Below are 14,035 nucleotides of genomic sequence, written 5' to 3'. Positions count from 1 at the left end.
GAAGGTGCGTTCCGAAAGAACGCTGGATGCAGGACAGGCCAGGAGCTCAATTGCATACTGTGCAAGCTCTGGCCAGTGATCCATCCTCAAGACCCAGTAAGCCAGAGGATTTTCAGTGGGAAAGGTGTCCAAGTCTGACCTTGCCCCTAGGTATTCCTGCACCATGTAAATTAGACGCTGGCGATGGGTGCTGGAACCAATCATACCTTGGGGCTGCGGACTAAAAAATTGTCTGAACGCATCAGTCAGACGGCCACCTTCTCCACCGCTCCTTCTGACTGATGCCTCAGCAACACGTTGTCCAGGACCAGGAGTTTGTGACCTCCCAGTCTCTGGGAACGCGTTGCACAGAGCTTTCTGCAAGGCCTCCCGGAGATGTCTCATCCTCTGCTCCCTCTGCGATGGCAAGATAAGGTCGGCAACCTTACCCTTGTACCGTGGATCAAGGAGAGTGGCCAGCCAGTAATGGTCCCTCTCCTTGATCCGAAGAATACGAGGATCCTTCCGCAGGCTTTGCAGGATCAGGGAGGCCATGCAGCGTAGGTTAGCTGAGGCATTCGGTCCGGAGTCCTCTGGGTCACTAAGGACAACATGATCCGCAGCTACCTCCTCCCAGCCACGTACAAGTCCACGTGTTTCTTGGGACTGTAAATCATCCCTATAAGACTGCTGCTGCTGATGCTGAGTGCCAGCCTCCACCTCCATGCTGACACAATCATCCTCCTCCTCCTCTTCCTCCTCCTCACCCTCTTCCTGTGTGATGGGTGGCACAGCAGGAACACTGTCTGGATAAAGGGGGCCTTGAGAGGCAAGGAAGTCCTCCTCTTCCTGCCTCTGTTCTGCCTCAAGTGCCCTGTCCATTATTCCACGCAGCGTATGCTCCAAGAGGTGGACAAGAGGTATAGTGTCACTGATGCATGCACTGTCACTGCTCACCATCCTTGTGGCCTCCTCAAACGGTGACAGGACAGTGCATGCATCCCTGATCATGCCCCACTGGCGTGGTGAGAAAAAACCAAGCTCTCCTGACCCTGTCCTGGTGCCGTAGTCGCACAGGTACTCATTGATGGCCCTCTGCTGCGTGTGCAGCCACTGCAGCATGGCCAATGTTGAGTTCCATCTGGTGGGCATGTCACATATAAGGCGGTTCTTGGGCAGGTTCAACTCCTTTTGGAGCTCAGCCAGCCGAGCACAGGCATTAAATGATCGGCGGAAATGCACACAGACTCTCCTGGCCTGTTTCAGGACATCCTGTAAGCCGGGGTACCTGCCCAAGAACCGCTGCACCACCAGGTTAAGGACGTGAGCTACACAGGGCACATGGGTCAGTTGTCCCTGTCGGAGGGCGGAGAGGAGGTTGGTGCCATTGTCGCAAACCACCATTCCTGGCTTAAGCTGGCGTGGCGTCAACCACCTCTCGGCCTGCCCCTGCAGAGCTGACAAAACATCCGCCCCAGTGTGGCTCCTGTCCCCCAAACAAACCAGCGCAAGCACGGCATGGCATCGTTTTGCCTGCGTACTTGCGTAGCCCCTGCAACGCCTACGGAGCACCGCTGGTTCTGAGGACAGAGCACTGGAAGAGGCCGTGGAGGAAGAAGAAGAGGAGGGGGTGGAGGAGAGAGGTGTGTCACAACCAATAGTAGCATTTTGGAGGCGTGGTGGCGGAACAACCTCCAATACTACTGCACCTTGTCCTGCATCCTTCCCAGCAGCCAGAAGAGTGACCCAATGGGCCGTGAAAGACAGGTAACGTCCCTGTCCATGCCTGCTGGACCATGAGTCAGCGGTAATATGCACCTTACCGCTGACCGCCCTGTCCAGCGAGGCAAGGACATTGCCTTCCACATGCCGGTAGAGAGCCGGAATTGCCTTCCGTGAGAAAAAGTGGCGTTTGGGGACCTGCCACTGAGGAACCGCACATTGTACAAACTCACGGAAGGGGGCCGAATCTACCAACTGAAAAGGCAGCAGTTGAAGTGCTAGCAATTTAGCCAAGCTAGCATTCAACCGCTGGGCATGTGGATGGCTGGGAGTAAATTTCTTCCGCCGGTCCAGCAGCTGGGGCAGGGACATTTGTCTGCTATAATCGAACGTGGATGTACCACTAGCAGAGTTCCCGGAAGCACTTGGCTGTGACACACCTAATTCTACACCTTCATTCCTCTCAGAGCAGGTTTCAGAGAGGACTGAAGGTCTAGTGGGGTTGGAGATGCCAGCTGATGAGGAGCAAGGAGAGGTCCGCTTTGTTCTTTGGTGTGGGTCTTTGAGGTATGCTTGCCAACGAGCTGCATGGCAGGTCAACATATGTCTGGTCAAGCATGTGGTGCCCAAGCGGCTGATGTTTTGGCCACGTGAGATACGCTTGAGACATATGTTGCAAATAGCAGCGGTGCGATCTGATGCACTCGTCTCAAAAAAGGCCCACACCAAAGAACTTTTAGAATAACGCGCAGAGGAAGCGCTCTGCGCAGAGGAAGCGCTCTGCGCAGAGGAAGCGCTCTGCGCAGGTGGAGCTCTGCGGTGTGATTCAGTCGGTGTGCTGCCCCTAAGCTGGCCCCCGGAGGGCATCCTGCCTCGTTGGACATGTGCCTCCTCCTCCTCCTCCTCCTCCTCCTCCTCCTCCTCCCTCCTTCCAGGCACCCACGTGGAGTCAGTGCCCTCATCATCCCCTCCCTCTTCATCGCTGTAGCAAACCTGGCAGTATGCTGCAGCTTGTGGAACATTACTGCCAGATTGCTGTCCTTCTTGAGCATCCCCTCTCTCTGTGCTCACGCTACTGCCTTCCTCTAGCTGAGTGTCATCATCAGAGCCCACCAAACACTGGGCATCCTCCTGGAGCATGTACCCAACACTGTGCTCAAAGAGTTCAGGAGACTCCTCAGGAGGACGTGGTGGGTCTAGGGAAGGAGTCACTGATGATGACATTGAGAGGAGGGACGACGATGTGTTGGCAGCTGCTTTTCTACTACCCTGAGACTGGGTGAGAGAGGATGAGGAGGATGAAGAGGGCTTGGTCATCCACTCTACCAAGTCGTTGGCATGTTGCGGTTCAACATGTCCAGCTGCAGAAAAGAAGGACAAGCATGTCCCATGGCCACGTGCTGATGACAATGCACCGCGTCCCCGACCAGCACTGTTGTCTCTAGACACAGAGCCTGCTTGCCCTCTTTTATCGGCTCGCGTCTGTCTGCCTCTCCTTGCTGGCCTTCCAGACATGGTAATGGCCTGAAGGGAGTTGGGTAAAACAGTAGTTGGGTAGTTTATATTGTGCTGGAGGCACACAACACCCACTAACTCCTGCAGATGCCTTTTTTATAGAACAGCAGAGTTAAAGGGGTATATACAGATGTATACTGTGCTGTGCTGGAAGCACACACAACTTCCAATAACTCCAGCAGATGCCAATCGGGCCCAAATACAGAACAGCTATGTAGGTGGATAATAGCGGTATGTACTGGGTACAGAGCAGGCACACAGCACGCACTATCTCCTGAGTGACACTGCTGACTGCAAGCTCTATTGTTAAAGATGGACCACTAGCTATATAGGTGAGGTGAATATCACGGTGTATACTGCGGTCAGGGCACGCAGACAATAACAAGAAAACAGCAGAGTTAAAGGGGTATATACAGCTGTATACTGTGCTGTGCTGGAGGCACACACAACTTCCAATAACTCCAGCAGATGTCAATCGGGCCCAAATAGAGAACAGCTATGTAGGTGGATAATAGCGGTATGTACTGGGTACAGAGCAGGCACACAGCACGCACTATCTCCTGAGTGACACTGCTGACTGCAAGCTCTATTGTTAAAGATGGACCACTAGCTATATAGGTGAGGTGAATATCACGGTGTATACTGCGGTCAGGGCACGCAGACAATAACAAGAAAACAGCAGAGTTAAAGGGGCATATACAGCTGTATACTGTGCTGTGCTGGAGGCACACACAACTTCCAATAACTCCAGCAAATGACAATCGGGCTCAAATAGAGAACAGCTATGTAGGTGTATATAGTGGTATGTACTGGGTACAGAGCACGCAGACAGCACGCACTAACACTACTGACTGCAAGCTCTATTATTAAAGCTAGATCACTAGCTATATAGGTGAGGTGAATATAGTGGTGTATACTGCGGTCAGGGCACAGACAGTAACCACTACACAAGAGCAAAATAGTAAATCAGCCAAAAACGATTGGTGTGTAACTGTGTTGAAGGTACACAGAACACCCACTGCTTCAGATGCTAACAAACACTACACGAGGCCGCCTGAAAGGCAGCTTTATATAGTGTGGGGCGTGCACTACACTGTCTGAGCTATGATTGGCCACAGGCAGGATGCCTGTGACCAACCATTGCTCTTCCCGCTACTGGCGCTGCGATTGGCCAAGCATGCGGGGTCACAGTGCATGCTTGGCCAATCGTGAGACAGCAATGCATTGCGCCATCGCAGTGCATTGTGGGCCACACGAATTTTGCCGCGAACGGCCCAAACGTTCGGAATTCGGCGAACGCACGAACGACCGATGTTCGAGTCGAACATGCGTTCGACTCGAACACGAAGCTCATCCCTATCTCTGAATTTGGTTATTTAGCCAGTTTTCTATTAACCACTTGCAGACCGGACCAATTTGCTGGTCAAAGACCAGACCCCTTTTTGAGATTCGGCACTGCGTCGCTTTAACTGACAATTGCGCGGTCGTGCGACGTGGCTCCCAAACAAAATTGACGTCCTTTTTTTCCCACAAATAGAGCTTTCTTTTGGTGGTATTTGATCACCCCTGCGGTTTTTATTTTTTGCGCTATAACCAAAAAAAGAGCGACAATTTTGAAAAAAACGCATTTTTTACTTTTTGTTATAATAAATATCCCCCAAAAATATATAAAAAAACATTTTTTTCCCTCAGTTTAGGCCGATACGTATTCTTCTACATATTTTTGGTTAAAAAAAAAATCGCAATAAGCGATTATTGATTGGTTTGCGCAAAAGTTATAGCGTTTACAAAATAGGGATAGTTTTATAGCATTTTTATTAATAATTTTTTATTATTTTTTTTTTTACTAGTAATAGCGGCGATCAGCGATTTTTATTGTGACTGCGACATTGTGGGGGACCCATCGGACATTTTTGACACATTTTTGGGACTATTGTCATTTATACAGTAATCACTGCTATATAAATGCAGTGATTCCTGTGTAAATGACACTGGCAGTGAAAGGGTTAACCAGTGGGTGGCAGTGTAGGGGTTAAGTGTTCCTAGGGGTGTGTTACTAACTGTGGGGGGGTTGGGCTTTCATTTAGTGAACACTGATCGCTGCTCCAATCACATGGAGCAGAGATCAGCGTCACTAGTTGCTAGGCAGAATGGAAAAATGTTGTTTACACAGCATTTCCTCCATTCGGCCGCTCCGTGAGACGATCGCGGGGATGCCCGCGGCGATCGAGTCCGCGGGTCCCGCGACCGGACTCACGGGGGTCCCGACCAGCGCGGGAGCGCGCCGCCGGCAGCGCGCTCCCGATGGCAGGGCGGCATTGAATATTGGACGTACCTGTACGCCAATATGCCTGCCCGTGCCATTCTGTCGACGTACATCGTCGTGCGCTGGTCGGGAAGTGGTTAATTTACAAATTGATCTTTCCAAGCCTGTAGACTTTACCTTACACATTAGTCAACTGTGTCAAATGCTTTTGCAAAATCCAAGTATACCATGACCATAGCCACCCCTCTGTCCAAGGTTTTACTTACCACCTCATAAAAAGAAATCGGGTTTGTTTGATACATTCTGTCTTTCATGAATCCACGCTGTCTGTTGCTTAAAATCTTTTTTTCCAGCAACAACTCATGCATGTGGTCTTTTATTAAAGAGGAAGTAAACCCTGATGGGTTTACTTCCTCTTTTTTTCCCTGCAAAGGTAAAGCATAATGGACTACTATGCATCGCATAGTAGCTCATTATGTGTCACTTACCTGACACAGGAGCCAGCGAAGTCGCCGCTGTCCCCTGTAGTCCGCCGCATCCATGTTGCTTGTGGCGTCTCGCAGCTCTGACGAATCACAGCGGCGCAACCGCGATGACGTCACTCCCGCGCATGCGCACGGGAGTCGCGCCTCGCAGCTCCGCCGCTGTCATACGGCGAAGCCGCGATGACGTCACTCCCGCGCATGCGCACGGGAGTCGACAAATTTGGCAAATCCATTCTTGGATTTGCCGCATTTAGTGCGCCTGCGCGCCGCTGTCTACGGCGCATGCGCCGTAGACAGCGGTGCCCATTTTCGGGCAAATATCTCCTAAACCATATAGGTTTAGGAGATATTGCTTGGACCTACAGGTAAGCCTCAATCTAGGCTTACCTATAGGTCCAAGTTGTTTGGAAGGGTTTACTTCCTCTTTAAACTCTCCATTATCTTCCTGACTATAGAAGTTAAACAGGTCTATAGTTACTTGGTAAAGACTTTAATCCATTTTTAAATATGGGCATCACATTGGCCTTATGCCAATCCAATAGTACCATTCCAGTCATTAACGAGTTCCTAAAAATTAGAAACAATGGCTTTGAAATGACAGAGCTGAATTCTTTTAGGTTCCGTAGGTGGAAGCCATCTGGTCCAGGTGCTTTATCCACCTTTTATTCTGTCAAATTATTTCTGGACCATATTACATTTGAGCCATTGTGGATCATTTGGGGCTGTATCAATACCATTCCAATTATGGACATGAGCTCCCCTATGCTCCTTTTGTAGACACAGAGCGGAAGAAAGTTTTTAAAAAAAAATTTGCCTTCTCTTTGTCCCTAGTCACTCACTCTAGATTATTTTTTAAGGGGCCTACATGCTCACACCTGACTTTTTACTATTAATATATTTGAACACATTTTGGGGGTTTGGCCTACTGTCTTTTGCAATCTGCCATTTGTTTTGAATTTTTGCATCCTTGATTTCCTTTTTAAATATCCTTTTATATTCTTTGTAGTATTTAAACGATGATAGTGTTCCTTCATTTTTATTTGTTTTAAAAGTTCTTTTTTTTATTATTTATAACCATTTTAACTTTGACCGTGAGCCACCTAGGTTTTATTTTTAGCCTTTTAAACTTATTGCTCATGGGAATATACTTTGCAGTGGGTTCACATACAGTCTTTTTGAAGAATTCCCATTTTCTGTTCTGTGTCCATTGATGCCAATATTTCCTCTCAGTCTCTTGGAGAGCAGCCCTCATCCTTGTAAAATTAGCTCTCATAAAAACACTTTAACTTTCCTGTATGTGTTTGTTGCTTACAGCCAACATCAAATGAAATCATGTTATGGTCACTGCTACCCAGATGTTCTTTTATATGAATATTGATAATAAGCTTGGCATGGTTTGACATCACCTGGTCCAGCAGAGTGTTATTCCTAGTCGGAGTCTCAATAAACTTGACCATAAAATTGTCTTGTAATAGGTTTATAAATTTTTGTCCTTTAACTGTCCCAGCAGTGCCATTACTCCAGTCATTTTTCGGGTAGCTAAAATCCCCCATTATTATCACTGTCCCTTGCAGACCTTTCCATCTGTGCAAGGAGCTGAGTCTCCACCTGACATGTATTGTCGGTTCCCAGCAATATAGATGAAAATCATTGAAAAAAATTGCATTGATTCCCCACTCCATTACCAGGCCCTTTGGGTCTGGTATGGATATTATGGAACCCCGCACCGCACCCAAATTTAAAAAGTATATACACTGTATACTATATGGCCTGCCCTATATACTCTGCAGAAAATTGGGCCTTAGGTGTTGGTGGTACCAGAACACTGTAAGCCCTCACAGTTACTCTTGGTGGGCGCAGGAACGGGCCCTGCTGTGAAATATTAGATCAAAAATTGTAATTGCATGCCCCTGTTAAACAGGTGCAGAAAAAATGGCCCTTGGGTAGTGGTGGTGGTGCCCTAAACCAAAAATATTGTTGGAAGCTAGCATCATCAAGATTGAGGAGGAATAGAATAGTCACTCTTCTAGGATAATCAGTCCAAGACATTTTTATGAATGTAAGCCTATCAATGGTGTTTGCGGAAATGTTACAAACCCTCCAGCAGCACTGAATGGGCATTCAGAAAGCACGCTTGATGCAGGACAGGCCAGTAGCTCAATTGAATATTGAGCTAGTTCTGGCCAGTGGGCCATCCTCAAGACCCAGTAACCCAATGGATGCTCTGTTGGAAAGGTCTCCAAGTCTGCTCTTGCCCCTAGATATTCTTGCACCATGTAATGCAGACGCTGGTGATGGGTTGCTTGAACCGATCAGATCTTGGCGCTGAGGACTGAAAAATTGTTTAAAGACATTGGTCAGCCGGCCACCTTCTCCACCGCTCTTCCTCTGACTGAACGAAGCTTCAGCAACACGTTGTCCAGCACCAGGAAATTGTAACCTCCTAGGGTCTGGAAATGCATTGCACAAACTTTTCTTCAATGCCTCCTGAAGATATTTCATCCTCTGCTCCCTCTGCGAAGGCAGGATGAGTTCTGCAAAATTATCCTTGTGACGTGGATAAAGAATGGCTGCCAGACAGTTATGATCCCTCTCCCTGATACCACAAATCCTAGGGTCCTTTTGCAGGCTTTGTAGACTCAGGGAGGCCATGCAGCCACGTACAACTCCTTGGGTTTCTGGGAACTGAAAACCATCCCTTGAAGACTGCTGCTGAGTGTTATCCTCTACATCCATGCTGACACAATCCTCCTCCTCCTCCTCCTCCTCCTCCTCCTCCTCTTGTTCCTGTGTGTTCGGCGGGCCTGCAGGAATGCTATCTGGATAAAGGGGGCCTTGAGAGGTAAGGAAGTCCTCCTCTTTCTTCCGCTGTTCTGCCTCAAGTGCCCTGTCCATGATTCCACAAAGCGTGTGCTCCAGCAGGAAGCCTAGAGGGGCAGTGTCACTGATGCATGCATTGTCGTTACTCACCATCCTTGTGCCCTCCTCAAATGGTGACAGGACAGTGCATGCATCCTTAATCGGTAGCCACTGGCGTGGTGAAAAGAAGCCAAGCTCCCCTGACGCTGTCCTGGTGCCATACTCACACAGGTACTCATTGATGGCACTCTGCTGTGTGTGCAGCTGCTGCAGCATTGACAAAGTTGAGTTCCACCTGGTGAGCATGTCGCAAAGGAGGCGGTTGGTGGGCAGGTTGCATTCCCTTTGAATGTGACCAAGCCAAGCACTGGCATTGTATGACTGGCAGAAATTACCACAGACTTTTCTGGCCTGCCTTAAGGAGATCCTGTAAGCCTGGGTACCTGCGGTTCGCTGCACCACCAAAATTCAGAACGTGTACCAAACATGGAACATGAGTGAGATGTAGAGGGAGGAGAGAAGGTTGGTGCCATTGTCGCATACAACCATTCCTGGCTGAAGCTGGCATGGCTTCAACCACCTCTGAGTCTGCCCAGAGTCAGACAGAATCTCTGCTCCAGTTTGGCTTCTGTCCCCTAGGCAGACCAACTCAAGCACTGCAATGCATCTTTTAGCCTGCCTGCTTGCATATCCCCTTGAATGCTTATGGAGCACTGCTGGTTCAGAGGACAAATATTCAGAAGAGGCCACAGAGGAGGAAGAAGAAGAGGAGGGGGTGGAGGAGAGAGCTGTGGCAGAATTACCACTAGCATTTTGGAGGTGTGGTGGCAGAACAAGCGCCAACAACACTGAACCCTGCCCTGCATCCTTCCCAGCTGCCATCAGAGTTACCCAGTGCGCCGTGAAGGAAAGTTAATGTCCCTGCCCATGCCTGCTGGACCATGAGTCAACAGTAATATGCATCTTACTGTTGAACTCCCTGTCCAACAAGGCCAAAACATTGCCTTCCACATGCCGGTAGAGAGCCAGAATGGCCTTCTGTGAAAAGAAATGGCGTTTTGGAACCTGCCATTGAGGTACAGCACATTCCACCTGCACGACCAAAGAAGTTGAGTGCAGGTGCTCAGCGTCATATCCAGAGGTTGACTTTGGGAAAAAGACGTATGGGTGCTGCCAGCATTGCTGCAGAGTTTGAAGGGGTGGGGGATAAGCCTGTCAGTACTCAGACCATATGCCACATGCTGCATCAAATCGGTCTGCATGGCTGTCGTCCCAGAAGGAAGCCTCTTTTAAAGATGATGTACTAGAAAGCCCACAAACTGTTTGCTAAAGACAAGCAAACTAAGGATATGGATTACTGGAACCATGTCCTGTGGTCCGATGAGACCAAGATAAACTTATTTGGTTCAGATGGTGTCAAGCGTGTGTGGCAGCAACAAGGTGGGGAGTACAAAGACAAGTGTGTCTTACCTACAGTCAAGCATGGTGGTGGGAGTGTCATGGTCTGGGGCTACATGAGTGCTGCCGGAACTGGGGAGCTAAAGTTCATTGAGGGAACCATGAATGCCAACATGTAATGTGACATACTGAAGCAGAGCATGATCCCCTCCCTATTCCAACAGGATATTGACCCAAGACACACCTTCCAGACAGCCACTGCCTTGCTATAGAAGCTGAGGGATGGTGATGGACTGGCCACGCATGTCTCCAGATCTAAACCCTATTAAGTGTAGCGGATGACATTTGGGATCAAATGTCACACGCATTGTAAATGTAGTTTTTGGCCTCAGGACAATAAAGGTTCTGAGGGTTAATTATTGTAGGTAGGCCTAACACCAGTGTGGCCAGGCTATGTTTAAAAGTTCTGCCTGGTCATGTGAACGGTGAGGTGCACATGACAGGCCAGAACCAAGTCTGGTTGAATGTTTTGGTATCGGCCCTCTCGGAGCCAATCAGCGGGAGTGCTGGGGCCCGCTGAAGAGTCTGGGAGGGGGTACTTAAACAGGCGTGGGCAGGGCCGTCTTTAATATTGATTGGACCCTGGGCAAAACTTTTCTTGGGTCCCCAGCTAGCAGCTAGACTCAAAATCTGTTTACTGAATCAGAGGCAGCTATTGCAATTGGTTGCCAGAGGTTACAGTGTATCATTACAGCTCACTAATTAGTTGCTAGAGGTTACAGCACAGGATTTCTGCTTGTTGATTGGTTGCTAGAGATTACTGTGGATATGACCTCAGGGGGGCATGATATTCCCTATTTACATATGAATGCTGCCACTATTTACATAACAATAAGGCAGAGCTGGGAAGCATTAATTGCAGCACTTCACACTGAGATATTGGGACACAGCACAGGACTAAAACCTCAGGGGACGAGGGCATTTAAACCAGGTTAGTTGGCAAGTATGGGGCAGCCACTTTGGGCCCCACAACAATGACAGCGCCCAGGGCAGCTGCCCCTTTTGACCTGCCTTAAAAACGGCCCTGGGTGTGGGTCACGTGTTCAAGGTTTCCGGAGTTGTTCGTGAGACCCGTGTGGTCTAGTCTGGTTCCAGGACCGGGGTAGCCCCGTGAGGGGTCCTGGTCACGGGGTGTTCGACATCCCGCAACATGTTCCTGTCAGTTGCCCCTGATAGACCTGTTGGGTCTGGGGTAGGGATCCGTCTGTTCCAGAGTCTCGGAACCTGCTGGACTGAGGCGCAGTAACTGAGGGAGGATTCAAAGTGTCCGGGTGTGCCCTCAGCTTGGAGGGACACCACAGCTCATGGAAGTGACCGGGGGGAAACTCTTTGGAGGAGGGCCGGCAAGTGGCATCCTGAGAAGTGCCTGGTTACTGAGTTGGGAAGGACATTGACAAATTCACAATTTTCTAGTACCATAAAGGAAGCGGGAAACGTTCCAGGTACGGTTGGAAAAAGGTTCCTGTATACCCTCAGTTGATTGTTCAAGTTTTGAGTCAACGTGCTGACTGCCATGATCTCTGGCTAGACATCTGTTCAGCCCTGAAGTACCCAGCTGCGAGTGGCTACTCTCAGGGTGGAAATAGGACTTTGCTAAACCTGCAGTTCAAGGTGCCTGAGTTCTTCACCCGTGCCCTCTGTTCCCTAAGAGACTGTGTTTTTGAAAGTTCTACTGCAAAATAAACCTTTTTGAAAGGACTTTATCTGTGTCAGTGTACAAGTCATTGGGTATCAACCCTGGGAACCCCTAGACGCAGAGGAGCAGGCCAGGAGAAGGTAACCGGTAAGCCCATTAAGTCAAGGCCGCCCTGCAACGGGTTATGGCCGCTACATAAGCATCTGTGGGGCATCCTCAAACGGAAGGTGGAGGAGCGCAAGGTCTCTAATATCCACCAGCTCTGTGATGTCATCATGGAGGAGTGTAAGAGGACTCCAGTGGCAACCTTTGAAGCTCTAGTGAACTCTATGCCCAAGAGGGTTAAGGCGGTGCTGGAAAATAATGGTGGCCACACAAAATATTGACACTTTGGGCCCAACTTGGACATTTTCACTTGTGGGTGTACTCACTTTTGTTGCCAGAGGTTTAGATATTAATGGCTGTGTGTGGAGTTATTTTGAGGGCACAGCAAATTTACACTGTTATACAAGCTGTACACTCACTACTTTACATTGTAGCAAAGTGTAATTTCTTCAGTGTTGTCACATGAAAAGATATAATAAAATATTTACAAAAATGTGAGGGGTGTACTCACTTTAGTGAGATAGTGTGTGTGTGTGTGTGTGTGTGTGTGTGTGTGTGTGTGTGTGTGTGTGTGTGTGTGTGTGTGTGTGTGTGTGTATATATATATATATATATATATACATACACACACATACACACACACATACACACACACACACACGCAGAATGACACTTTGCTACAATGTAAAGTAGTGAGTGTACAGCTTCTATAACAATGTAAATTTTCTGTCCCCTCAAAATAACTCAACACACAGCCATTAATGTCTAAACCGCTGGCAACAAAATTGAGTACACCCCTAAGTGAAAATGTCCAAATTGGGCCCAATTAGCCATTTTCCCTCCCCGGTGTCATGTGACTCGTTAGTGTTACAAGGCCTCAGCTGTGAATGGGAAGCAGGTGTGTTAACTTTGGTGTTATCGCTCTCACTCTCTCATATTGGTCACTTGAAGTTCAACATGGCACCTCATAGCAAAGAACTCTCTGCAGATCTGAAAAAAAAAAAAGAATTGTTGCTCTACATAAAGATAGCCTAGCTTATAAGGAGATTGCCAAGACCCTGAAACTGAGCTGCAGGTCCTCTATCTGGTATCATTTCACTTATTCTTTGGTGTTATCCATTATCACTGTAAACACTAATATAGATAAGAAGAATGACTCTTACCACAAAGTTCCAGTTGGTTTGGATCATGTTGACCATGCCGCAAAGGAACACACACAGGTAGACAAGAGAGAAGAAAAATGCTGTTACTGATACAAACATGACCCATCCTTGTATAATCGGCACTGGTACATTCGATGCTGCCACCAGAATCCAGACAAGACCTCCAAAAATCTGCAAAAGAACGTATTTCATAATTTAGTAATGTGATAAATACAGTAAACACATTATTCTAATTGTTTTTTTTCTTAGGAATTTTAACCACTTCAGCCCTGGAAGGTTTTACCCCCTTAAAAAAAAAAAAAATTAAAAGTCAGCAGCTACAAATACTGCAGCTGCTGGCTTTTAATAATCGAACACTTACCTGCCACAGGGTCCAGCGAAGCGGGGGAACGAAGCCCCCCCCCCTCGTTCCCTGCTCCGCTCGCGGCGCCGTCATGCATACTGTGGGCACCTGGCTGTGGCTTCACAGCCGGGCACCCACTGCGCATGCGCGAGCGGCGCAGGGGGCCGTGATACGCCGTACAGTCACCTGGGACACGTGACAGGTCCCAGGTGAATGTGCGGCGCGAGGGGAAGTGATGTCACCAGCCCGGGCAATGAAGAAGGCAGACTACGAGGGACCCCCTAGCAACAGGTATTTAGAGGTGAGTAAAAAAAAAAATTTTTGCCAATTATTTTTTTATTTTTTTTAAGAATTTTAAGCAGCTTTTAATTTTTTGGTGGCAACACCACTTTAATGACAAATTAATGACAAATTGCAACGTTGTAGAGCTTTCTTTTGGTGGTATTTGATCACCTCTGTGGTTTTATTTTTTGCGCTATAAACAAAAAAAAAAGACTGCCAATT

At 48.3% G+C, this 14,035-nt stretch overlaps 1 protein-coding gene across 1 annotated transcript in view; it reads right to left on the bottom strand.

Annotated features, from left to right (window-relative positions):
* Window positions 1–14,035, bottom strand: part of MAL2 (mal, T cell differentiation protein 2) — a 113,853-nt gene that overhangs the window by 33,349 nt on the left and 66,469 nt on the right. Inside the window, exon 2 of the mRNA XM_077493270.1 lies at window positions 13,189–13,359. Coding sequence (XP_077349396.1) covers window positions 13,189–13,359 — 171 coding nt within the window. The remainder of the gene's footprint in view (window positions 1–13,188; window positions 13,360–14,035) is intronic.

Source organism: Lithobates pipiens, unplaced genomic scaffold, assembly GCF_037356315.1.
Source record: "Lithobates pipiens isolate NorthernLeopardFrog02 unplaced genomic scaffold, aLitPip1_a1.2 Scaffold_19, whole genome shotgun sequence".
Lineage (NCBI taxonomy): Eukaryota > Metazoa > Chordata > Amphibia > Anura > Ranidae > Lithobates > Lithobates pipiens.
Note: the sequence above shows the minus strand (reverse complement) of the source record. Positions and strands in the feature narration are given on the sequence as shown.